At 39.5% G+C, this 26,844-nt stretch overlaps 1 protein-coding gene across 2 annotated transcripts in view; it reads right to left on the reverse strand.

Moving 5' to 3' along the window:
* Positions 1-26,844, reverse strand: part of LOC127417330 (genetic suppressor element 1-like) — a 380,629-nt gene that overhangs the window by 45,536 nt on the left and 308,249 nt on the right. For both annotated transcript variants that reach the window (XM_051657284.1, XM_051657283.1), the window contains exon 3: positions 12,590-12,787. In XM_051657284.1, coding sequence (XP_051513244.1) covers positions 12,590-12,787 — 198 coding nt within the window. The remainder of the gene's footprint in view (positions 1-12,589; positions 12,788-26,844) is intronic.

The raw sequence follows: 26,844 nt of genomic DNA on the forward strand, positions 1-26,844 counted from the left end.
TTATATTCAAGATCTATTCTCTAAAAGCAAATCTAAATATCTTACATGCTGCTTCTCAGGTGAATGCTTCTTTTTTAAAGGATTTTTAGATATCTTAAAATATTTGTATTTTTAATATTATATTCAACATTCTCAGATAACAATTCTTTCTTCTACAGTATAGCTGCTAAAGAAAATGTACATTGTTTTAAAGGAGTTTTAGATATTTATATTGGAAAACAAGCCAAAACAAAAACAAATCAAAAATGCATTTTGTTGCAGTGTATAATGGGGTGAAGACTTCCCTCTGTCACCTTTCTGTTCACTTCAATCCATCTTTAACTCACAAAAAAACAAACTCTCTTTTATTAATAAAGCTGCGTATTGCCAATTTTCTTCAGGATAAGAAATGCACAGACACATATATTATGATTCAATAAGTCGCGTGTCATCACGTTATAATCCAGCTGCATTAAGCATGCGCGCTCAAGGGGTGAGCATCCCGGACAGTGTGCGCCTCAGCCGGATGCAGTTTCAATCTCTCCCCCTTAGATCGGGACGCTTCACACAACTCATAGAAGAGGCGCTGACCGCACAGAGAAATGGCAGTTTCGGATTTGTAGTTATTTACATGATCTGCTTCCGTATTATTTGAACTTTAATAAAGCTAAAATGCATTAAAAATAACTGAATTAAAGATGTAACGCCGGGGTGTTTCCTTTAAAGACGCTCGACACGCTAGTAAACATATGCTCTTCGAGGCTTGCAGATGTTTGTTTTTTATGTGGTTCCGCATTGTACTCATGCTACTACTAAACTTTAAAGTCCTATTTGACAATTTGCATCAGAATGTCTTCTGGGATGAAACGGCCCCACAGCACACGCTTCATAATTTTTTGTCATTCAGACTGAGGAAGACAGTGGTTTACATTTTAACAGCGCCCTCGCGTGTACATAACATGCCCTACATGGTTTACCTATTTGGGTGGGGTGAGCAAAAGACAAGACACAGTGGGTGTTCCGTCAAGCCTCGGAGAGGCATTTATTGAAAATAATAATAAACATAAGATGTTTATGAATGGGGAAAATAGTGTCCAAGGAGGAAAGTGTCCAAAATAAAGGGGAATCTGGCATCCTCACAGTGAAAGGGAGCATCGTGTAGGATGGGGAGTGTCCAGAGGAGGATCCAGGACATGGGCAGGGTCCGGCGGCCGCACGCACTCGCCTGATTGGTCCATGGCGCTTGGGGTGGCAGTGTTCTTCCCAGGCCCGCGGCATATGTGAGGGGAAAGCGGCCTGGCATCTGTGCCCATCGGCCGCGACGTGTGCTTCAATCCCCCGGCGTTACATCTAATTCACCCGGAACCCTCCCCGCTCTGCTCCTGGATCTGTGAGGACCTCACTGTGTGCACACAAGGAGAACAGAAGCCAGCTTCCCAAGAAGAGGCACGCTCTATGTTTATTTGGCAGCGGTCATGAGGCTAAACGCACATCAGGTGTGCCTCGTTCCAAACTGCTGCCCAAACGAGGCTTATTAATTATGCGCCTCTTCTCTCTCCTGCCCACTTGCGTCATGAGCCTGGCTGAAGGACGGATCTCAGAGGAGGGGTGACGATGACGAGAGGGAGGGGCGGGTCGTTCTGCCACACCATCAAATTAGTTCTCTTTTTTTTCTTTAATTAACCACTTGGTTAAATTTTAACCAATAGTATTATTTGAAAAAATTATTAAAGCCTGTTAATCAGTTAACTGTGATCATCCCTAATCATCATCCAATGTAAGGTAGCCTGCATAGTACATATGTCTGTTTCTGCAAGAGCTCCAGCGCTCTTTCTGATGATCTGTGTTTACATCAGTGTCTGAATTCACTCCTTGCTGATGTAGTGCCATCCATTATATAGGGAACAGCGAATGAGTGAATAAGTGAGCCATTTCGGACACAGCTTCTGTGTGTGTGTGTGTGTTTCTCCAGATGGAGAGGTCAGTGTTTCTTGGACCCCCCCCCACCACCTCCCTCCAGGGCCATGTCTGCCTCTCTCTCTCCTCTCAACCAGAACTAGAGACTCTTTCCTACTCTCTGCTCCTCTATCTCTCTCTCTGTGGATAAAGGATGAGTCCTTTAATATCTCAGTCCACACAGAGCAGCTAATTAATCGCACACACCACCTGCTGAGAGAGAGAGATTTACTGTGTTCAGAAAGGAATTTTAGCATACTGCTTACTGCATACTGTACAGTATATACTAGTATAATGGTATAAAATAGTATGTATAAAAAGTATACAGTATGCAATGACAAATGTTTCAAACAGCAGAATGTGACATTGTTGTCCCAGGACCTCACTAAGTTTCATGTTTAATTTACCAAGTGCAATCCAGTTAAGATCTGAGAAATAAATATGGTTATATTGCTTGTCACTAATTCGACCCGTTTCACTGTAGCATCTCTGGATCAGCCCGTTTCTCTGTGAGCTCACCCTGCTGTCCACCTACAGCTGTCTGGAGAGGAGATACATCAGACATCCACTGGGCAGAGGTGTTTCTGGGGCTGTTTTTAACAGTGTGAGTGACCTAATAATAGTGTGAGCATCAACTGACTGTTTTTAAACATCACCCACAGACAGCTCAGAGAGAGACAAAATGAGAGAGAGAGAGACATCAGAGTTAACAGCTAGCTGACTAGAAGTCTCATGTAGCCAGACTTTATCAGCTTATTCGGGCCAAGAACAGCCCATTTAGACAGGAAAGACCATCTGTCCAACCAAACAGTTTGATTTGAAATCTGAAATCAGATATAGGCTAACTCTGAGGCCAAGCCCACACTAATCCGTTTGAAACCTCTGTTTTCAGTTTCCTAAATCATTGTTTTCCAAAGTATGCAGTTATATCCATAAGCTGTTAATTTGAGAGAGCATTTTCGGTCATGGAGAGCGTTTTCAAAAGTCTCTGTTTTCAATGCCATTCCAGTGTGGATGAGAGGCGTAAATGTAATGAAATTAATACATTTTCAAATTAAACGAACTGGAGTGGATGTGGCCTGATAGCAAAACGGAATATACAGGTGTGCTCAAGGATCTCTTGTTTATTCGCTACTGAGACCATACCAGCATTAAGCCTTGATTTCACTACGTTTATACCTCTCATTCACACTAGAATGGCATTTTTCTCTACCCAAAATGGAGCAATCCAAAAACGCTTTCCATTACTGCATAATCTAAAAAATGATAACGTTATAAAAAAAAAAAAAAAAAAAAAACAGATTAGTGTGGATGTGGCCAAAGTGTCTCAGTCAAACCTTAAATATCTTTCAAAGGTTCAATAACAGATTTCAGCAAATCTAGAGACTAGTTGTTCATCAGAGGTGCATATTGTAGTCTCCTGGTATCTCTCCTTCGTGACTTTTTTCCTTGTGGACTGAGAAATGGTCATTTTTGCTGAGAAATGGTATATATGAAAATTCAGTCAGGATTTAGGTCCCATCATAGTACGGAGACAGCACTTATCATAGTTACAAATTATGCTCTTATCATCTGATCGTGGCTGCATTTCTCTTCTAGTGTTTTTGTATCTTAGTGCTGCCTTTGACACCATAGATCATGACATCCCCTTAGATAGCCTTGAGAACTATGTTGGCATTTGTGGACAGACATTAGCTTGGTTTAGGTCCTATTTATCTGACCACTACCACTTTGTCTGTGTAAACAAGGAATTGTAGGATTAAGCTAAAGTTAAGTATGGAGTGCTACAGGGATCAGTTTTAGGGCCTCTACTTTTCTCTTTATATATGCTTCCCCTGGGAGACATAATCAGGTAAGTTTTAAGTTTTCACTGTTATGCCGACGATACTCAACTTTATATTTCCACAAAAGACTGGATGGCTAGAAATGTCCTTCTCCTCAATTCTGTCAAAACAGAGGTACTAATTATTAAACCAAAACCTTTAAATATAAGCTACTAAAATATTATTTGACTCTCGAAGTATGTAGTGTTCCGTAGTCTTCTACAGCGAATAATATACCATTCTGTCCTTTGAAAATCACATTTCCAATGTTTGTAGAACAGCATTCTTCCACATCAGAAAAATTGCTAAGATACAATATATGCTCTATCTTTCTGATGCCAAAAAACGAATTCATGTGATCATGACCTCAAGACTAGATTATTGTAATGCATTACTGTCCTACAGGTTCAATAAATAAACTTCAATTATTTCAAAATGCAGCAAATAGAGTGCTTACTAAAACAAACAAACAAACATGATATTTTCAGCCCAACTTTATCGTCAATTCATTGGCTACCAGTTAAGTTTCAAATTAATTTTTAAATTCTGATAATTACTTCCAACGCTTTGAATGGTCCAGCTCCGCAGTACTTAAGTGACCTTCTGCCACGCTATATTCTAGTAGTCGACCGATATGGGGTTTTTAATGGCCGATGCCGATATCTAGAGGGCAGGGTGGCTGATAGGTCGATACAATGCCGATATATCACACAATTTAATATAGTAAATAACAAACATAAAATTGCTAAAAAATAATAATAAACTCTTATTTAGCACTATATTTTCTCAATTTCACACAAAACTAACTGGTAGATAGTTTCTTCAGATTTTGGTTTAGTCAGCAAATTTTAGTAATTTATTTGCACATGAATTTTTTTTTAATATATTAGGAAGAAGGAAATAACAGTACATACAGTAGTCCAGCAACCATGGATGGCATGTCCACGTTAGCAATCGCATTTTCTCCAAAAATACAGAATCAAACCAATTGTACATACAGTGCATAGTGAATAAGACATTTACTTATAACACACATGAAGCGCTTTAACCTTGGGCTGCATCTGAAAACGTAGGCAGCTGACTTGCTACCTTGCTGCCTAATCAGTTAATGGCTTGACTGACAGCTGTTTTGAATGAAAGAAACTCTTAAGGAAACTGGTCTCTGAACGGTTTGAAAAGCACCTTATTTTCATCGTACCTCCGTATACAGCCTCCGGCAGCAGCGTTTTCCTGGTTTCGGAAATACTTTGTTAGTATTTGGTAGCATTGCCTTAGTTTTTGTCTACAAAACTAATTTCAAACATTTAAACATATGCCTTCAAATCAAAAGGTTTTTAAGATCATGAGAAACATTTCAGTCAAGTGACCCCAAACTTTTGAATGGCAGTATATATATATATATATTTATATATATATGCACATACATATATATATATGAGATCAAGCTTTTGACATTCACTGATGCTAAAAAAGACAACAAACTACTATATGCATACTATACTTTATGTAATTATCTGTAATGTGGATTGTGAAGAGCAGTATTAAATAAACAAAATCTCTTATCTCTTATATTTGTATAAATTATGAAAGGGGTGTGAACATTTATGAGGCAAAAGGGAATGTAAACTTATCTTCTCAACTATATACTGTATACTGTTTATTAAACCTCTGATTAATGGGTATTTTCTTCTGCTTTCTATCTTGTTTCTGAACAGCAATCTAAATCGAGCAATTCTGTGATTTGGTGACTAAAAACAGCCATTTGGCTCCTTAATGTTTCAGTTTAGGTGCCAATGGCTCCTTAGTAATTTTAATAGTCTGGAGCCCTGCTATTTTACTTGGTAGTTGTAGTCTATTGTGCAATTAAAAATCATGTCCCGGCTGCGTAGAGTCCATACATCCAACACCAGTTCCCACAATTCCTAGGGAACAATCCCATAATTCCTATGCAGTTGCCTCTATGCCATTTCCTCAGCTAGTCGAGAGAGTTAGATGATGACAGGAAAATGAAGCGGTATTTTCAAGTGCTCAACCAAAACCCCAAACGAGCCCGCGTGGAAGAAACGAAAGAAGCAACATTGCCAAATGAAATTAAGGGAGAAACGAAAGGGAAAATTTATAGATACGCCGAGTGGAAAAAGAATTTTCCTTGGATAAATTTTCGATGCTAAACAACAGCTCTGTTCTGTTGCTGATGCATGGAGGCTCCAGAAAAGATTATAGTAGACAATCCTTATGTAATGGGTTACAGCATTTTAAAAAGGGATAACATAAAAAAAAAAAACACTACTAAAACTTCCCAACGTCACTTTCTTGCCAGAGATGCCTTCATCGCCACACAACAACCTGAGTGGGCTGGCACGCTGCTGCACACCCTGAGGACTCTGGCAGCCAAAGCGGATGATGCTGCTCTCCGTGAAGTGAGAATGAAAATGAATGTGGTGTATTGCATCGCCAAAGAAAAACTTCCTTTTACGAAGTTTAAGCCGTTGATTTTGCTCTGCAAAATAACCACGTCTGATGTGGAGAGATGATTTCGATGACAGCTGATGAAATGAAATCTGACCTGGCGGAGGAAGCCGCTACTTTTCTGTGATGATTGATGGGGACAAAGATGCATCGAACAAGGAATGTGAAATGGTCTATGTTCAAATCCTTCAAAAAGGAAAGCCAACAAACAAGCTGGTTGGGCAACAAGAACTACAATACATGCAATACATGCCATGCATTAGGTGAGTATAGCTCACTATTAAGGTGTTTTTCAATAATGAGATAATAATTCAAACAGGAGAGCAGCTGGGACAGGAGATAGGATGGATAAACAAACTAGTTGGCTTCGGAGCGGATGGAGCTGCAGTGAATATGGGACAACGTGGAGGTGTCATTGCCCTGCTGAAAGAAAAGGTCAAAGAGCATGTAATTCCATTCCACTGCATGCCTCACAGGTAAATATGATTATTGCTGTGCTTAGAAATACACTGAATGTGATCTAATATACATAAAATCAAGAATTGGTATAATTTCATCATTGCAATTTATCTTTGTCAGAACAGTAGTAACTAGTTTTTTCCTAATTACTAATGGTAAATTGTAAACATTAAGACTTTTAAGCTCCATATCACATATGAACATGTACTTACTGACTGACTTTTTTTTTTTTTTAAACCAAACTTACTTTTACACTGTGTCATTCATTTAGATTGGAATTAGCCATGCTGACTGTCCAAAAAAAGGAGCCTATGGTAGCTAAACTTTATGAACTCCTCTACTTGCTGTGGAAAACATACCACTTTAGATCAAAATCTCAGAGGGAGCTGCAGGCAGTGGGCAAAATGCTGGGAGTCAACATCAGTAACCCTTCCAATGTCAAAGGCACACGCTGGATTCCTCATGTTGAACGTGTATTGCATGCACTTCTCAAACCAGCTGGACAGATTGAACAGGACAGTGGCCAGTATGCTGCAATCCTACAGAACATGAGCCACCTGTCTGCATCTTCTCCCTCTGCTGATGTGAAAGGAAGAGCTAAGAGGAAAGACATGCTTGCTTTGGGTTGCTCAATCCTTTTTTAACCATGTTGTTTTAAGAAATTATGTAATTTGCTACAATCTCTAAAAGTTATTTTTCAGATCAAGTGTGAGATGGTGTGTGCAGAGTTCTGCACCTTCTGCCACTTTATGGCTGACGTATTTGCAGAACTATGGAGCCTTAGCCAGATCCTACAGGGAAATTACTTGATCCTACCCAAGGCTTCTGCTGAGCTACAGAGAACAGTGTCTGAACTGGAAGGAATGAAGTTGAGGCCTAAACCAGGAGGGATGTTAGAGAAGTTGCTGAGCATCCAGCATGAGGGAGAGAGTGTTACCTTTTAGGTGTGATACAAGAGAAAATAATTAGAAAATAAATTCAGATATTGGTATTTTGATTTTGGTGTTAACATGCTTTTCAGAGCATGGAGCTGAAAGGGCAAGTTCCTTGACTGATGGTGTTTTCAGTAATCTGCACGTGGCTTCAGCTGTTTGCTGAGTCAGTCAGGGGAAGGTGTAGTTGGTTGCCTCAGAATATTCAACCATGAAGCATGGCCTGAGAGTCAAGCTGCATCATTGCACTATGGCAGGGCAGAGGTTCAGTCTCTTCTCCAACATTTTGGCAAACTTCTCAGAAAGTGAGCACATAGGGCAGATTAGAGATCAGATGTTATGTATTTCAATGAATCTATAACATGTTCAGTGTTTTAAGTTTCACACATTTCTTATGTCTAAATGTTCCCATACCTTATTCCCTCCCCTATTCTCTCTCCCTGTATGTCTACTGACAAAGTGGTGGATGCCAGACTGACCAGGTCCATCAGGAATGGCAGCAGCTGAAGCCCCTCATGACCACCTTCGCAGACAAGTCATACCTAAGGCTGTGGCAGACACTTCTCACCAAGGAGCCATATCGCTCAAACTTTGAGGTATGTGGGCAATATTTAAAATGTTTCAGAATTTACAACGTCGTGTCTATTCTCTTGAATAAATAAAATGAGTTTTACTTTTAGTCACCTTTATTTCAGAACTTCCTGCACTTGGCTGAAATACTGCTTGTGATGCCAATTTCATCTGCTCAGCGTGAGTGGGGATTTTCGGCCCAAAATCGCATTAAGAACACTACCCGGAGCAGCCTCCATGTCTCCACTGCTGAAGACTTAATCTGTAGCAGCATAGAAGGCTGCTCATTGGAGGAATTCAATCCTAGCCGGGTTGCAATGAAATGGGTGTCCTCTTCTAAAAGGGGCAGGAGACCAAATAGGAAAGAGTGGCCAGCAGACATGCTAGATCTGTGAGCACACACACACACACACACACACACATGCACTAATACAGTGATGCAGCTGTTGACAGTGTGAGTCCAGTAGAGGAATGTCATGGTTTGGGTGAGATTGCTGGTTTGCAAATAAAAGAGTTATTTTATTAAGTGATGTGCCCACAGACCCACATATTTGTCCTGCTAATTTGAAGTGTAAGTTGGATTGTGATTAGTGATATTGGGCTATATAAATAAAATTGATTTAATGTTAAGTAAGAGGTGTTTTGTTCCTGCAGTCTGCCATTTTGGGCAAATAAAGAAAATGTTTGTCTGAAAACATTTCTTGTTAAGGTTTGGATTTTGTGTGCCCTGTATGCAACATTAATGTCCTTTGCCAGTCACATGCCTGTTTAAGTGATGAACTGCACTACTTGTGGTTGTTTTCAGAGATGGTAATAGACTTTTTATACTTGTGCTACAATTGTGTGGCCTATGCTACAAAACTTTCAACCTCTGTAGCACCAGTGTTATGTGCATGTCTTGCCTGAGGTTACCAGAGCCTGCCAGATCCAGCTTTGGTCCTGCCCGATGTCCAACTCCCACCCCTATGTGTCGCTGAGTGATAACTACTAACTGCAGGCTGTGACAGCCAGACATCATTTCAGTCTACTACGATGGACTTCACAGAGGATAAACTGCTGCCAACTCCAATCACGCACAATGAAGACGTTTAAGACATTACAGACATTACAGCTTCATTTTCTGTTACAGCATAATTTTCTGTAAAGCTGCATTGAAACGATGTGTGTTGTGAAAAGCATTATATAAATAAATATGACTTGACTTGACTGATATTAACATCAGTCTGACTCCAGGAGAGTAGGTCAAGCCAGACAATCAGATTAGAACTTGCTGCATAGAGAAAGCTCTTGACATTTTTTGCACAATACGCATCAGAGAGTCAGTGAGCGGTCTGCGATCATCATTTCATTTTTTTCAAAAATGATAGGCTAATTAAATATATGAGAGGGGCGGGGGTATGGTACAGTGATAATGAGGACAAATGAAATGGCCCTTCACGACCCCAGAGAAGTTGTCTGGGTGCAGCACTGGACTCCGTGTTATTCATCACAGCAGGGTGCTGGAGCCGTCTCCCCCGAGTGTCCCCTCTGTGGAGAGCTCTTCTTGGGTCTGCTGGAGACACTCACACCAGGGGACAGGCAGCATGCGGAAAAGCACGGCTCCAGGCAAACACTTAAAGACTGCTTCCCTGCTGAGACGCTGTCTGCAGAGCTGTGCTCCAGAGTGTGTGTACGTGTGTTTGTTTGTATGTACCTTCTTCAGGTTACGTATACAAACACCATCAGTGCATACACAGACACACACACAATGGGTGTATTTCTAGAAAACACAACTCTCTCACACAGCAGGTACACAGTGATGCAGCAGGAACTGGTCCAGAAAATGGCTCCTTCACTAAACTGCAGCAGAAAAGACAAACCATCTCACAGACAGCAGGTTAAGATGGGGCTCTTGGCCGACGGGTTGAAATCCGACACAAACAATAATTTACAAAGAAAACACAACCTGTGATCATCTTCACCAAATGAAAATACAACACGTAGGTTACCTAATTCAAACAAGAAAGAATTACATACATGTGAACATCACTTGCAGGGGTGGGCAATATGACAAAAACCGTACATCACATTGCAAATAATTTTGTGTCACATTAACAATATATGTCAATATCCCGATATCAGGGTTGCAAATGTTGGAAAATTCTTTCAACCAATCACTAGGGGCTGGGCGATAAAATTATGCAATTGGATCTCGCCAATGTCTGACAAATCCCCCAATGCTGACTGCAAAAATCATTGACAGACGATGATTGACAATATCAGTAAATGACAAACCAAGGAGCTAGTTGCAAAATATATTAAACTATAGCCTAATAATTACAACAGTTACATCAACCATTCTGAATTGACAATTAAACGTTAAACGCCAAGCCTTAAATTAAACATGTGACCAAACAGACATGTAGTCTTGTAGAGTACTTGTAACAGCGGTAAACTTTTCAGCAAAATCTCTACCTGCTGATATGTTACATACATAAAGTATTCAGACCCCTTAATTTTTTCACAATTTGTTATGTTGCAGCCTTATGCTAAAATGCTTTAAATTATTATTTTTTCACATATTACACTCCATACCCCATAATGACAAAGCAAAAAAACAGATTTTTGATAACTTAAAAACTTAAGAAAAAACTTAAATATCACATTGACAACTATTCAGACCCTCAACTCAGTCAACATAGATGAAGCACCTTTTACAGCGATTACAGCCTCAAGTCTTTTTGGGAATGATGCGACAAGCTTTGCACACCTGGATTTGGGGATTTTCTGCCATTATTCTGTGCAGATCCTCTTAAGCTCTGTCAGGTTGGATGGGGACTGTCGGTGAACAGCCATTTTCAGGTTGGGTTCAAGTCTGGGCTCTGGTTGGGCTACTCAAGGACACTCACAGAGTTGTCCCTAAGCCACTCTTGCGTTGTCTTGGCTGTGTGCTTAGGGTCATTGTCCTGTTGGAAGATGAACCTTCGGCCCAGTCTGAGGTCCTGAGAGCTCTGGACCAGATTTTCATTAAGGATATCTCTGTATTTTGCTGCGTTCAGCTTTCCTTCAACCCTGACCAGTCCCCCAGTCCCTGCCACTGAAAAACACCCCCACAGCGTGATGATACCACCACCATGCTTCACTGCTGGGATGTTATTGAGCAGGTGATGAGCAGTGCCTGGTTTCCTCCAGACATGACGCTTGGAATTGAGGCCAAACAGTTCAATCTTTGTTTCATCATACCAGAGAATCTTGTTTCTCACAGTCTGAGAGTCCTTTAGGTGCTTTTATGTGTCTTGCACTGAGGAGAGGTTTCCATCTGGCCACTCTGCAATAAAGCCCAGATCAATGGAGTGTTGCAGTAATGGTTGTCCTTCTGCAAGTTTCTCCCATCTCCACACATGATCTCTGGAGCTCAACCAGAATGACCATTGGGTTCTTAGTCACCTCTTTTACCAAGGCCCTTCTCCCCTGATTGCTCAGTCTGGCCTGGTGGCCAGCTTTATGAAGAGTCCTGGTTGTTCCAAATGACTTCTATTTAAGAATTATGGAGGCCACTGTGCTCTTGGGAACAATCAATGCAGCTGAATTTTTTTTGTAGTCTTCCCCAGATCTGTGTCTTGACACAATCCTGTCTCTGAGCTCTGCAGGCAGTTCCTTTGTTCCTTTTTGCTCTGATATGCATTTTCAGCTGTGAGACCTTATATAGACAGGTGTGTGCCTTTCCAAATCATGTCCAATCAATTGAATTTGCCACAGGTGAACTCCGATCAAAGTGTGGAAACATCTCAAAGATGGTCCAGAGAAATGAGATGCACCTGAGCTAAATTTTAAGTGTCATAGCAAAGGGTCTGAATACTTATGTCAATATGAGATATTTCAGTTTTTTCATTTTCATAAATTTGAAAAGTTATCAAAAATCTGGTTGTTACTTTGTCATTATGGGGTATGGAGTGTAGATTGATGTGAAAATAATAATAATTTAAAGCATTTTAGCATAAGGTTGCAACATAACAAAATGTGAAAAAAATGAAGGGGTCGGAATACTTTATGAATGCACAGTATATACCATAATACTGCCCAGCCCTACCTCCTAGCATGTTAAATGTGTAGTGCTAAAAGATCTAGCATTCTTTTATTCACTTTGGTAAATGGAGCTCTCTCACCCGATCTCCATTGGGCCCCTGAGAGCCAACAGCATCAGAACATGACCTCCTGCCCCTGCTAAACATCACGCTACAGCTCAAGTGGGTCACTGAACATGACCAGGACTCCCGGGAGAAACAGACTTCATTCAGTCCAGCGTGAAATCCACTAAAGACTCATTATTACGGCTATAAAGACACAATACCCTTAATGCACATGTGCTCATGGAACAAAGACACACATGTCAGGGGTCAAATGTCAGGGGTCGCAGCTTACCTCGGGGTTCCTCTGCCTGTTTGGCCAGCTTGCGGAGGGCAGCAGCGAATCCGGTGTGTGCAGACTGAGATGCAGGACTGCCATTGGCCACGATCGAACCGTTGAGAGGAGACGGGGTGAGGGGACTGATGGTCGCAGTGGTGCGGGTCGCCGTGGAAATCATGCCTAAAGATGGTGACTTTGGCTCATGGCTCATGCCTGAGAGAGACACAGAGAGACGGAGGGAGATGTTAGGAGCAATAAACAAGACGTACTTTGACTCAGAAGAGATAGGCTGGCTAATGGGTGAAGTGGACGCAAAACACTGTCTGTCCATGACAGCTGGAGGACAGAGGTGAGGTCAAAGGTTAAGCCCAATGTCACTCAGCCTCTGGGGGTGGTTGTCTGTCTGTGAGCATTCACACACACACTTCCAAATCACTTCTACCAAATCAACAACGACTCAGTCTAGCTAGCTTAAGTTAACTCTACCAAGAAAAATGTCCATCAACAAAATCATGGTACAGTATTCTGCAGAGGAAATGAACACGCTTCTTGCAATAAAGAGCCATCAGCAGAGATCCAGGACAAATTTGAAAGCTTTTAAAGAAAGAAAATACAGTATACGACAAGAAAAGTGAAGAAACGGTGAACACCAGTCATTTGACCAAACAAATTATAACTTTTTATTGTAAGATTTATTGTTTATTTCGAGATCAATTTGCTTTTTATTTAATAAAAACAAATGTCGAGGTGTGTTTAAAGAGCCCATATTATGCTAATTTACAGGTTCATAATTTTATTTTGGGGGTCTACTAAAATAGGTTTACATGCTTAAATGTTCAAAAAACACATTTTTCTCATACTGTACATTTCTTTTCCCCTCTCTTCATCCTCTGGCTCAAACACTCTGATTTACCTCCTGTCTCTTTAAAGCCCCCCTTTCTGAGAAGCCCAGTCTGCTCTGATTGGTCAGCTGGCCTAGACTGTTGTGACTGGTCAACCGCGTAGAGCATGTGTCGGAAATGTAACGTCCCTTACCATAACCAAGTTTCGAGTCTTCCTGAGCAGCTGTAAACACTACTGTAACTATGGCAACAGTGGCGTCTGTTTTTGCTGTACCACCTCTTGCCGAGTCCGATACTGAATGAAATAATGAAAGTTTGGAAGAACAAGATGATTGACCCGAACAACCTACGCAAGCACAACTTCAGCAGGACGTTTCACAGTGGTAAGTTTTAATTTTGTAGCTTTCTTACAAGTACACTGTTGATTATTGTGAACCTAACAAAGCTTCAAGTAAAAGACACGTAGTGCATCTAAGTTAGTCATTTTTTGCTGGAATGGTTATAGCTGAACTTTTGTCGCCAGAGCTATGAACAGAGAACAAATGCTTACTCCCAGTTGGACATTACCGGGGATATTAGAGAGTTAGTGAGCAAGTTAGCCATGGACTACCAATAACTGCCGTAACATTACAGCTTGTAATTATATAATTTTATAAGACTCTTGAGATCGACCATTTTGTTACACAGTTTTAGGTAAAAGCTGTCCCACAGCTGAATAGTAAACCCTTACCAAAACAATAACATTAAATTGCAAGTTAGCCAAGCACTACCGTGGATTGCAGACGTAAAATTACGTTTATAAAAATAAATCCATCTCCACACTTGATCACTATTCATGTTAGTAAGAATGACAAACAATCTGCATAATTCTACACAATTGTAGGTAAAAGTGGACCCGCAGCTGATTAGCAAAACTATTTCAACACAATAACATTAGCTAGCAGGTTAGCAGAGGCCTACAGCTGTGCACAGGGTGTACACTGTAGCTACAACACAAAACTCTGCATTTGAACTCTCGGTAGCAGATAAATCCACAAATAATCAAGCATACTTACAGATTGTGATCCTGAAGTGCCAGATTGTCCCAACAAAGTGGGAACTGCACCATCTTTTCAGGTCTTGAACATCCGGCATTGGTTGTGGTTGTACTGCTGATGAATAATGGTAAAAATACATTTGAACCACTGATTCTTCAATTCGTCTGCCTTTGGAAGTCCAAACAAAGAGGTTTTGCTTTTGCACTGAAGAAAACAGCATCTTCTCAATATAGCGACAAAACTAACCCAACTCATCCTGGCCTCGGCAATAACTACGTTTGTTTGAGGGCGGGCTAAAGTAGCCCTTAGGCAGGCATTATGCAAATGTGTTACATAGTAACGTAAAAAATGGCTGGACTACAATCCAGCCATTTCGTGTAGTTCTTGAGCAGTGTTGTCTGTGGGAGAGAATAACTCCCTTTTGCGTGGACTTTGTAACTTTGCAGACCTTTTACATGCACAAAGAGCTATGTTACACACTAAAGGAAAGGTAAAATCCCAAAGAGCATAATAGGGCCTCTTTAAAGTATGTTCCTTTACCCTATAAATTGCATGGCTTTTATATAAAAATGCATGCTCATGGTCTACGTTCACACCGCAGCTGAATGTGGCCCAAATCTGATCTTTTTTCACACACATGACACAGATCTGTTATATGGATGACCAGCCAAAAGTGCACTAAATCTGACATTTTCAAATCCGATTTGGCCCATTTTCATATGTAGAAATAAATCAGATCCGTATCTGCTTTTTGCAGTGTGCCTTCAGTGTGAACAGCCAGGTCAGATTTTATGTGATTTTACATCAATCTAGCTCAACATCTGTCATTTGCACCCTTGATTTCCAGCATATATAGACATGTTATTGTTTAAACTTTCAATTGTGAGTTACACCTTTTCTACTTAATGCATTCAGTTCTATTTTAAGGAAATAAAATTATAGGCTCAAAAGTTGGGTTCAGCGATTTGTTTGGACTACACGTAGTAAAATATGCACATGATAGATTTATGTGCTGTAAATGCTCTGCTTGCAGAGAAAACACAGTTTCCATATTTCTCAAACTGTATCAAAATGCAAATGCAAGCAAGTCATTGGAAATCTGAAATAATTTTATATGTAATGCTGTTTGTCCTTCGATTTCATGGTGTTTTGCTCTTAAGTAATATTAAACTCATGAGCTTTGATGATAATTTAGCCTAATTGCACCATACAAAGGCAAATTACTTAATTTAAAAATACTATATCCATCAAGACGGCCTTTCTCCATCATGTACAGAGATATTATTAGATACGGTATTCAGGCATTAAGTGTCCTATCCGCTTAAAAAAAACAGCTAATTAAATTTTTCAATGCAGTTTAATATAATATTATTGAACATGCCAGAGTTTGTTATACACATGCTCAGGGAGTGTTATACGCATGCGGGTCAGTTAATAAGCATCGGCTGTTCAGATCAGTATCTGATATGGGTCACATTTAAAATGTCATGTAATCAACCTTACAAAAAAATTAGATTTGAGCAGGAAGTCAGATTAGGGTCACACTCATCTGTGGTATGAACGTAGCCCATGACTTGCTAACTTGTGCCTCATCGGTCTGCACCTGCTTACATTACCAAAGTCTGAGAGAGAGAGAGAGAGAGAGAGAGAGAGAGTCCTCCTTGCATTCCTTCTCTTCACCCATTGCACTGCACATGAACCTCTCAGAGCAATTAATAATTAAATAAACAACAGTGCGGCAGCACACAACACTGATCCTGAGACTGACCCCTCACCAGAGGCGCAAAAAACATATATGCAAGGTATGCATGGGTAGTTGCACCCCTGCCCCTCACATACACACTCACTCACCCGCACTATTTACTGATATTCAGATGTGCTTCACGTCACTGCATGTTCAGACACACTGAAGAGTTTCTGTGAAGTCTTGTGCATGTACATGTACAGTGAAATCCTGGTTTCTTTTGTTTTTGTGTATATCTCTTACTGAATTGTTTCAAAAATGTAAACAAAATCTAACATAAAACAAAAGCAACCTGAATAAACACAAAATTATTTTTTTAAATTATAATGTTATTTATTGAAGCAAAAAAGTTACTCAATATCAATTGGGTCTGTGTGAAAAAGTATTTGTTACTAAATCTCCAAATCTATGAAACTGCATTCATCATGGGGATCAGCTGGACTAGACACACCCAGACCTGATTACTGCCAGCCCTGTTCAATTAAAATCAACATCTAAATAGAACTTTTTCAGCAGCATGAAGTTGGCTAAAAGGTCTCACCCAGTAGCACACTATGCCAAGGTCGAAAGAAATTCCAGAAATGATGAGGAAAAAGGTGATTGAAATACATCAGTCTGGGAAGGGTTACAAAGCTATTTCAAAGGCTCTAGGACTCCCAAGAACCACAGTGAGAGTCATTATCACCAAATGAAGAAAACCTGGCACAGTAGTGAACCTTCCCAGAAGTGGCCGACCTTCCAAAATTCCTCCAAGAGCACAGCGACGACTCAACCAGGAAGTCACAAAAAAGCCAAGGACAACATCCAAGGAACTACAGGCCTCTCTCGCATCAATAAAAGACACTGTTCATGACTCCACTATCAGAAAGACACTGGACAAAAATGCCATTCATGGAAGAGTGGCGAGGTGAAAACCACTGCTAACCCAGAAGAACATTAAGGCTCATCTGAATTGTGCCAAAACACACCTTGATGATCCTTGAAACTTTTAGGAGAATGTTGTGGTGGTAGTGTGATGGTGTAGGGATGCTTTGCTGCTTCAGGGCCAGGGCAACTTGCAATAATTGAGGAAAACATGAATTATGCTCTCTACCAGAAAATCCTAAAGGAGAACTTCTGGTCATCAGTCTGTGAGTTGAAGCTCAAGCGCCACTGGATTATGCAACAAGACAATGATCTAAAGAACAGGAGTAAGTCCACCTCTGAATGGCTCAAAAGAAGCTAAATTAACGTTTTCGAGTGGCCTAGTCAAAGTCCTGACTTGAACCTGATTGAGGTGCTGTGGCAGGACCTTAAAAAGTCAGTTCATGCTCAAACACCCTCCAGTGTGGCTGAACTAAAGCAGTTCTGCAAAGTAGAGTGGGCCAAAATTCCACCACAGCGTTGTTAAAGACTGATCTCCAGTTATCGGAAGCGTTTAGTTGCAGCTGTTCCTGCTAAAGGTGGCACAACCAGCTATAAAGTTTAAGGGGGCAGTTAGTTTTTCACATGGGTGATATAGGTGTTATAACTTTTTTGCTTCAATAAAATATATATTTTAAAACTGTATTTTGTGTTTACTCAGGTGACATTTACGTTATATCTCGTTTGAAGATCTAAAAACAATTTAGTATGAAAAACAAAAATAGAAGAAATCATGGGGGGGGGGGGGGGCAAATACTTTTTCTCTGAACTATGTGTTTATGTACGTACACACACACAGAGAGCAGTTCTTAATACACACATTTAAGCACATACATTTATTCCACTATAGATCTGTGTCTCACTGGAGTGATCATGTCTGTCATCCTCTAGCAAACCCCACACAGGGAAATGCCATCTATCCGTCTCTGTCTTTCTCTCTCTCTCTGTCACTTTCACACACACTGTTGCTCTCTCACAAAGCAACACACAGTCACTCTCTCTCACTCTTGTTGAATGAAATGTTCAGTTTAGCAGCTGCTGCAGGATCACATGACCCTCCTCCTCTACATACATAATTCCTCCACCTTTCTGAGGTAACAGAGACCGAGAGAGAAAGAGAGAGAGAGAGGGAGAGGGAGGGGGGCAGCTTCCACAGTGGAGGACTCTCCCTGTCTCTCTCTCTGGTAGATCCTGAGGCAGGTTATGTCATGTTCTGTGCTCCACCACTGCAACCATCTCATCCCTCTCTCTCTCTCTCTCTCTAATGAAACTCCGCCTCCTACACAAACACTCTCAAGACCACAAGACAAACGAGAACACACTTAAAGAGCACAAATTTTCACAGAGACAAGCCTTTAATAAAAACAATGGATGGACCCCTTTTCATTTCACACACCTGATGTTAATATGACATTTTGGTCACAGGGCCCATTTATACCTGGTATTAAGATACGTTTTGGGTGATCCATTTGAAACAGAACGATTTTAAAAGACAAATGTAAAAGGGATCCACTTTTGAGATTTCAACCACATTCGAAGATGGACAGAAACGCATGTGACCACACTGCGCTTGTGTAAACGCTCATGTGTTTGAACAGCAGTGAAGCACCGCAAGACTTTAAACTTTACCAGTTACATGCGGTTTCGAAAATAAATAAACATCTGATCGGAAGGATTCAAAAAGTAAGACGCATTAAGAGACACAGTAATGGGGACAAGAACAAAAGCACATAAACTATGATGGAAACACACATACCGTATAAACCCCTATTGAATTTATTAGGAATATCAAAGAAGTAATGTGAATGAATAACTCGTTCATAGCTGAACTAACCAGCTGACCAATCATCGCATCTGAAATGTTGCTCTGGTCATCCTGAATAATGGTGTTTAGAAAATCCAAAGCCTGCATTTGTAGGTTTATTGACACTTTTGAAACATATCTAATAGATCTACACTGTAAAGTCATAAGGATGGAGGAATGCACACAAACAGTGCTCCCAGAACTGTGTGATGTGCTGTCACTCATAGACATGAGACAAAGGGTCTGTTCCAAAACTTAGTGAGCTGCCTCGCTGTCTGGTCTGTTATGGCAACATCCTAACTGAAATGATGCCTCGTAAGGGATCGATTTGGAACACTATTCATAGGCGGCAGCTCAGCGCGTCATTCAAATAGCGCTCCTCACGCACAGCACATGGGATTGTCGATTCGCAACTGATTTCAGTACAGGTGACGCAAGAGAAACGACGCAATCCTCTAATGAGAACAAATATGCACAGCACACAGATTTTGAGTAAAATAGTTGGTTTTGTATCATATTAAACTGTTATTAATCAAAACTTTTTACTATTAAATGGATTATAAGTAGGGCTAGGTACCACCAGCCACCTCACGATACGTTATGTGTTGCGATACACGTCACGATTCAATATATATTGCGATACATCACAATATCATGATTAGATTTCAATTTCACATTTATTTTCAATTAATTTGGGTATATTTCAGTTATAATGTCCATTTTGCTAACATAGAGTATGAAAGAAATGATCTTTCAGCTAATGCTGTTATTCATTATACAGGGGACCTTCTGACTTTGTAACAGTCTCAAGCCTATTACACACTGCTAGGGGAAATTGAGAGTCTTAGTGACACTATATAAACCCTCTTGTGTTATAGAAGTTAGATTTGTTGGGTAGCAGGAAGCATGGTCTACCTGCTGCATGCCACAAACTAGAGTCCTGGTTGGGAAACTTAACGTTTCAAGCTCAATCTGAAGACGCTGTTTTCTTTTCATTCATTTAATGTATATTGTTAGTTTAATCTTTGTATTTGTTACTGAATGCTTTCATTTGTATTTCTTTGTTGTTTGAGTTTGTTTGCTTCTATGCTAGATAGCTAATGCTAGTTCATTTCTATGTCTGCAGAAGGACTCTATTTCCTTTACGAAAACCTTTATCCTTTATTATTCTCTGTGTGTGATCATTTGGATGTCCTTTGTGTTCTTCTGTGATCGGTGATGATTAGAGGAGCACATGTATAATATACTTCACCTTTGTGGATCCTGTTTGGATTTATGCACAAGGGATATGAAGATGTGACTTTTTTTGGATTACTTTTACTGTATCTTGGATTATATTCACGCTCATGTTCATCTATTGCTACAGGATTTCATTTCAACGCTGGACAATAACAAATAAGGCTCTTGCACTCATCAAACTCACCTATGATTGTTCTATTGCCTCTATGATCTCTTTATCATTATTTGGTTTCACAGACTGATTCATACTCCATTGAACATTGATTCGGTTGCATTCTTTATTTCATTTTCATATATACTCTTTATGTTTGTGTTTTCAATGTCAAATGTTCTTTATTTTGTTATTCTGAATTCATTTCATATAAAATTGCAAAAGACATTATGTTGCTGCATTGATGCTTCACTGTTTTAAACATTCTTGGGTATATGTCAATGTTAAGGGTCCTCCCTAAATCAGATGTATAGCCTGTCTGGTACTCACAGAACTAGGGGACATTTATAACTTGTTAAATTACGTACATATCAATTTTACTCATTTTATTTTATCATTCGTTTTTCATCATTTTGGTGACATTTTAGCTTTTTTTTAAATATAGTCCATGTATTACATAAATAAATATGATGTATTGAAATTGCATATATTATATTGCATATACACTACCCGTCAAAAGTTTTGAAACACTTATTCTTTAATATAAATTTTTTTTCCCCACATTTTAGAATAATAGCAAAGTCATCAAAACTATGGAATAACATAAATGGAACTATGGGAATTATGTTGTGACTAAACAAAATCCAAAATAAATCAAAACTGTGTTATATTTGAGCATCTTCAGAGTAGTCACCCTTTGCCTAGAATTTGCAGACATGTACTCTTGACATTTTCTCAACCAACTTCTTGAGGTATCACCCTGGGATGCTTTTTAAACAGTATTGAAGGAGTTCCCATCTATATGTTGGGCACTTATTGGCTGCTTTTCTTTATTATTTGGTCCAAGTCATCAATTTAAAAAAATTTTTTTTTTTAATTCAATTTTAGTTTTATAATGATAAATTATGATAAATCTTGGCACAATTAGATTTTTATCTACAAAAATAATTTCAAACATTTAAGCATACGCCTTCAGATCAAAAGATTTTTAAGTGTTTCAAAACCTTTGACCAGTAGTGTATACAGTATATTGTTACATGTTTGTTGTTTACATGCCTAATTTGTACTATTTCTAAGTATTTACTGGGGATTTTCCACTGCATGGTACGGCTCGACTCAACTCTGCTTGCTTTTTGGGGGTTTTCCACTGTGGATAGTACCTGGTACTTTTTTTAGTACCACCTCGGTCGAGGCTCCAAGTGAGCCGAGCCGATACTAATGGGGCTTTTCCACTGCACGGTACAGCTCAACTCGACTCAACTCTGCTTGCTTTTTGGGGGTTTTCCACTGTGGATAGTACCTTGTACTTTTTTTAGTAGCACCTCGGTCGAGGCTCCAAGCGAGCTGAGCCGATACTAAATGTGACGTCAAAACCCTGCAGTTCACTGATTGGTAAGAGAGAATATTCAATACCAGCATCACTGGATTTGTGACACGGGACTTCAACCCGCTAGTTTTAAAGTTAGCAATAGCGATAGCAATATAATTTGTTCACGTGACTTTCGAATTGTAAAAAGAAATGGCTGTGCGCAAAACTACGCCGTGGTCAATAAACGAGGTGCAGACTTTCCTCTCGTTAGCGACAAACGAAACGACTCGAAACGAAAAAGTCTTTCAGGGAGTGTCTCAGCTGTTGGCCTCACACAGCCCACCAATAGTGTAGGGAAAAGTAAAAAAACTTAAAAGTGACTACAGAACCATCAAGGACCACAACAGCCGGAGTGGTTCAAACAGAAGAAAGTGGAAGTGGTTCGACCAAATGGACGCTATCTATGGCAATAGACCAGTGAGCAATGGGAGGGAGAGTGCCCTGGACTCGGCCACGGCGTTGTTGGAGTCTACGATTAAGGATGGTACGTTTTGTTACGTTAACTCTACATTCTGCTTGAAAGCTTCACTTTATTTAGTTGACCAGCTACTGGAAAGCTTGCTTCTAAAACAACCAGGCCAATTTAACTGTTACACTTGTGTAAAATCACCATGCAACAACTGTTTTATGCAGCACAATGAGCTTGTATCTAACAGCTAGCGGTCGTGTTATTGTTTATGGTCAGTAATGTTTGTGTCGCGTTTAAGATGTCACGGCAGCAGAGGTGGCGCAACTATGACGATCAGCCTATAATCCCACCCACATTGAGGCAGAACTAAACTGAAGTGGAAAAGCAAGCTCAGCAAAGTAAAGCGAGCAGAGTCGAGTCGAACCATAATGTGCAGTGGAAAAGTGCCATAAATGTGACGTCAAAACCCTGTAGATCACTGATTGGTCAGAGAGAATCTATAAGCTAGATGGCAGTTTAGCTTACCCTCATGCGTCGTCGAGCTAACACAGTTATGTCCTCATCTGTGCTTTGGTATATGATTTCCCAAACTCTCCTGTTTTTTTAGCAGTATTTTGTCTTACTGCCGTCAGCCTCTTTTGAAACAAAGTTTGTTGTCTTGCTGTGAAAAACAGCCACATGCCAAGAATCAAGAAGTCCATTCCTTTGATATCCTCCATTGCTCCTTTGTTGTGAGTTTGTGTCACGTTTAAGATGATGTCACGGCAGTAGAGGCGGCGCAACTATGACGATCAGCCTATAATCCCACCCACGTTGAGGCTGCACTAAACTGCAGTGGTAAAGCAAGCTCAGAAAAGTAAAGCGAGCAGAGTCGAGTCAAACCGTAACGTGCAGTGGAAAAACGCCATTAGCTATGTAGAACAAGTGCTAAAATGGTACTGTCTTTTTAAGACCAGCGGCAGGGACATTGACAGTAGTATCTGTTTGGTCGAATTGCTTCTTTACAGCATTCATGCTGTGTGAGATTAGAATTAAATGTTTCTTTTGTTGTTTTTGATAAATAACTGACTGCAGAGAACAGAAATGATATTAAGATATATTATTAAACAACAAATGGTTTGCTTGGATCTAGTCTTTGGACTCATATCACACAGAAAGAGTCAAAGCTTCAGCACACAGTGAAAAGATCTCGGTGCTGAACTTCTTCACCACTACACCACTCAAACACTTTTAGTGAAATCTAAAAAAATTACCAGCCAGTGGCTAATTACAGATTTTTTTTTATAGCATATGGGTATTTACGCATATATGATTGTAGGGGACTGCAGATAGAAAGAAAGAGCGATCTTGGCATTTTAAGTATTGACACTGGGTTCGAACATGTTCGTGAGAGAAACCGTGAACCCTGCTGGATCAGTTTCAGTCTCTTTCAAGCCTCATTAAAGCATCTCTGACTGCACTGAAAATATCACAATATATCACAATACAAGGATCCAAGTATCGATACAATATTGTGAGAAAGATTATCATGATATATCGATATTTGACTGTATCAACACAGCCCTAGTTATAAGTTTATCTTCAATAAAAATTTCTCTCACTCTGTCCGCCATCTTGGACTTATTTTTCCACCGAGTTCATCACAGTGCATTCTGGGACCCAGAGGTGGGTAGAGTAGCCAAAAACTGTACTCATGTAAAAGTACAATTACTTAAAAAAAAAAAAAAACACAAAAATTACTCAAGTAGAAGTAAAAGTGCTAACATAAATAATTACTTAAGAGTAAGTATCCAATTAAAAGAGTACTCATGTAGTGAGTAACTCGTTACTTACACAAATGACAAAATAGACGTTAACTCCCCTATATTCCATTACATAATACACATTTAACATGTATTACAGAATTATTATTATTATTAATGGAAATTCTGCCATCATTCACCATCACGTTGGTCCAAACCCGTATGACTATTTCTTTCATGCAACACAATAAGGAGATTTTAGACAGAATGTTAGCCTTGGTCACCATTAACTTTCAATGAATGTGTGTTTTTATATATATATATATATATATATATATATATATATAGAAAGTGAATGGTGACTGAGACTGTCAGTCCCTAACATTCTGTCTAACATATTTTGGGTTCCACAGAATACAGAAGGTCACACGAGTTTGGAACAAAATGAGGGTAGGGAAATTATTACGGAATATTAAATTATGGCTGAGCTATCACTTTAAAGGGGTAGTTCACCCAAAAATGAAAGTTCTCTCATCATTTACACACTCTCATGCTATCCCAGATGTGTATGACTTCCTTTCTTTTGCAGAACACAAATCAAGACTTTTAGAATAATATTTCAGCTCTGTAGGTCAGTACAATGCAAGTGAATGGGTGCCAAAATGTTTATGCTCCAAAAAGCAAATGCAGACACCATAAAAGTAATCCTAACAACTCCAGTGGTTAAATCCATATCTTCAGAAGTGATGTGATAGGTGTGGGTGAAAAACAGATACATATTTAAGTTCTTTTTAGCTAGACATTCATGTGAATCACCACAAACACAAGAAGAAGAATGTGAAAGTGATCTGTTTCTCACCAACACCTATCATATCACTTCTGAAGATATGGATTTAACCACTGGAGTCTTATGGATTACTTTTATGCTGACTTATGCAATTTTTTTTAGCTTTAAAATGTTGGCACCCATTCACTTGCATTGTATGGACCAAAAGAGCTGAGAAATTCTTCTAAAAATCTTCATTTGTGTTCTGTAGACCTTATGTTCTTGTGCTCTTGTCAGATCTGGATGAATTGGTCAATAAGAAGAGAGTTTTGGAAACCTTTCTAATAATTATTACACTGAAAACATGAACAATGTCCCACAGGAAAATATAAACCAAAGAGAGATCATGTTTTATTAATGCCTACTTTCGCTATTTCATAGCTTTTAGTTGTTAGTTCAGTGCAGTTACAGTTTTCAGTGTCAAAAGAATTTAGGTAATTAGTTCTGCACAGCAGTACCACCGCTCCCTACACGCAGAGTACACGCAAAAATGCTGTCTGTTCGCGCTCCAGTTGTCAATAACGCGATCGGCAGAGCAAAAGGCATTTCCACTTAACATAGATGTTTGGATTTATACAGTTAATCAGCCTGAAGTAGCTGTGAAAGTTTCCAGTACACCTGCGAGGGCACTGGGTAAATGTGTAAATACTGCTTATGACATGCAGGATATGGGAAAAAGCACACTGATATATTGCTGCAGATTTAAAAACAGGAACGCCGCCCACTGCAACGACGTAAAAGTACAAAAAGTTCTTTAGAAATTTACTTGAGTGAGAGTAAAAAGTACCCACTTTTAAACCTACTCTAAAAGTAATTATTTCCAAAAAATTACTCAAGTAAATGTAACGGAGTAAATGTAGAACATTCCTACTCACCTCTGCCCGGGGAAGGATACATACTATGATACCTTAGAATCTGGCCAAAACTAGATATCTTAGGAGGCAGCATAATTAAGATACCTACCTTTTGGAACAGCCTTCGCGTTGAAAGCTCGTCTTAAAATGCCGCCTCCGGAAGAAGCTCACTAGGTTTTGGAAAAGACCCAAATTTCTTTACAGTGTTTTGTCTGTGTGCTCTAAACCAGAGTCACAGTAGCAACAATTTCTCTTGAAGAGACAATTTTGTTTTTTTGGACACATGAGATCGAAACAAGGCTTTATACATTGTTTATACATTGTTTGTGCGATATTATGGTTTTTCGCATAAAATCGCAACTTGGATGGAAACATTGCCAGTGAGAAGAACGTATATCTAAAGCTCAGTTAATACAGGCCCTCCACTAAAATAACATTGACTTCTACTCTAAATGGCACGTTTGTGCTTAGATTAAATGCAAGTATAATTAGGAGTGTGTCTCTTTGTGGGAGAGAGGTAGTGGTGTGGCTCGTCAAGCTGGATGGCATAATTTCTAACAGCTGTTTCTTGTTACAGTGATACAGAAGATGCAAACTTGTCGCATCATACCCAAAAAGACTTGAGGCTGTAATCACTGCCAAAGGTGCTTCAACCAAGTACTGAGTTAAGGGTCTGAATGTGATATTTCATTTTCTTTTTCTTTATTTTAATAAATTTGCAAAGTTATCAAAAATCTGGTTTTTGCTTTGTCATTATGGGGTATGGAGTGAGGTTGATGTGGAAAAAAATAATATTTTAAAGCATTTTAGCTTAAGGCTGCAACATAAAATGTGAAAAAAATGAAGGGGTCTGAATACTTTCTGAATGCATTGTAGTTCTTTGCTGTGCAGTAATCAAAAATTAATCACCCTTGAAGAATGTTTTAAGTAATAAGAATCAAGAATTTCACACTGCCATGCATAAATATGCTCTTAAAAATAAAGGTTCTTAATAGTGGTCGACCGATAAATCAGCCAATATTCTGAATTTTCGGAATCAGCCTATACATTTTCCCCTTTGGCCGATTTGTTTCTTGATGGTGCTCAGAATCATCTGTTTGCATGTGAAGTGACTGAGACATGTAAATGACCAGTCACGGTTCGTTTTGTTGTTACGTGCCATCATGTTACTACAATAATAGACCAGTTTGCAACACAGTCTCATTTAAACAGTCCGCATATCAGAGCCGCGGCACACGCATTTGAGCCTGTTTCATTCTCCCTCTCTCTGCTCAACAGTTCCCTGTAACTTTTAACTCTCTTGTCTAATGATAAAAAGGCAAATATCAATAAAACTAATATCAAATACCA

Source organism: Myxocyprinus asiaticus, chromosome 26, assembly GCF_019703515.2.
Source record: "Myxocyprinus asiaticus isolate MX2 ecotype Aquarium Trade chromosome 26, UBuf_Myxa_2, whole genome shotgun sequence".
In the NCBI taxonomy this organism is placed as follows: Eukaryota; Metazoa; Chordata; class Actinopteri; order Cypriniformes; family Catostomidae; genus Myxocyprinus; species Myxocyprinus asiaticus.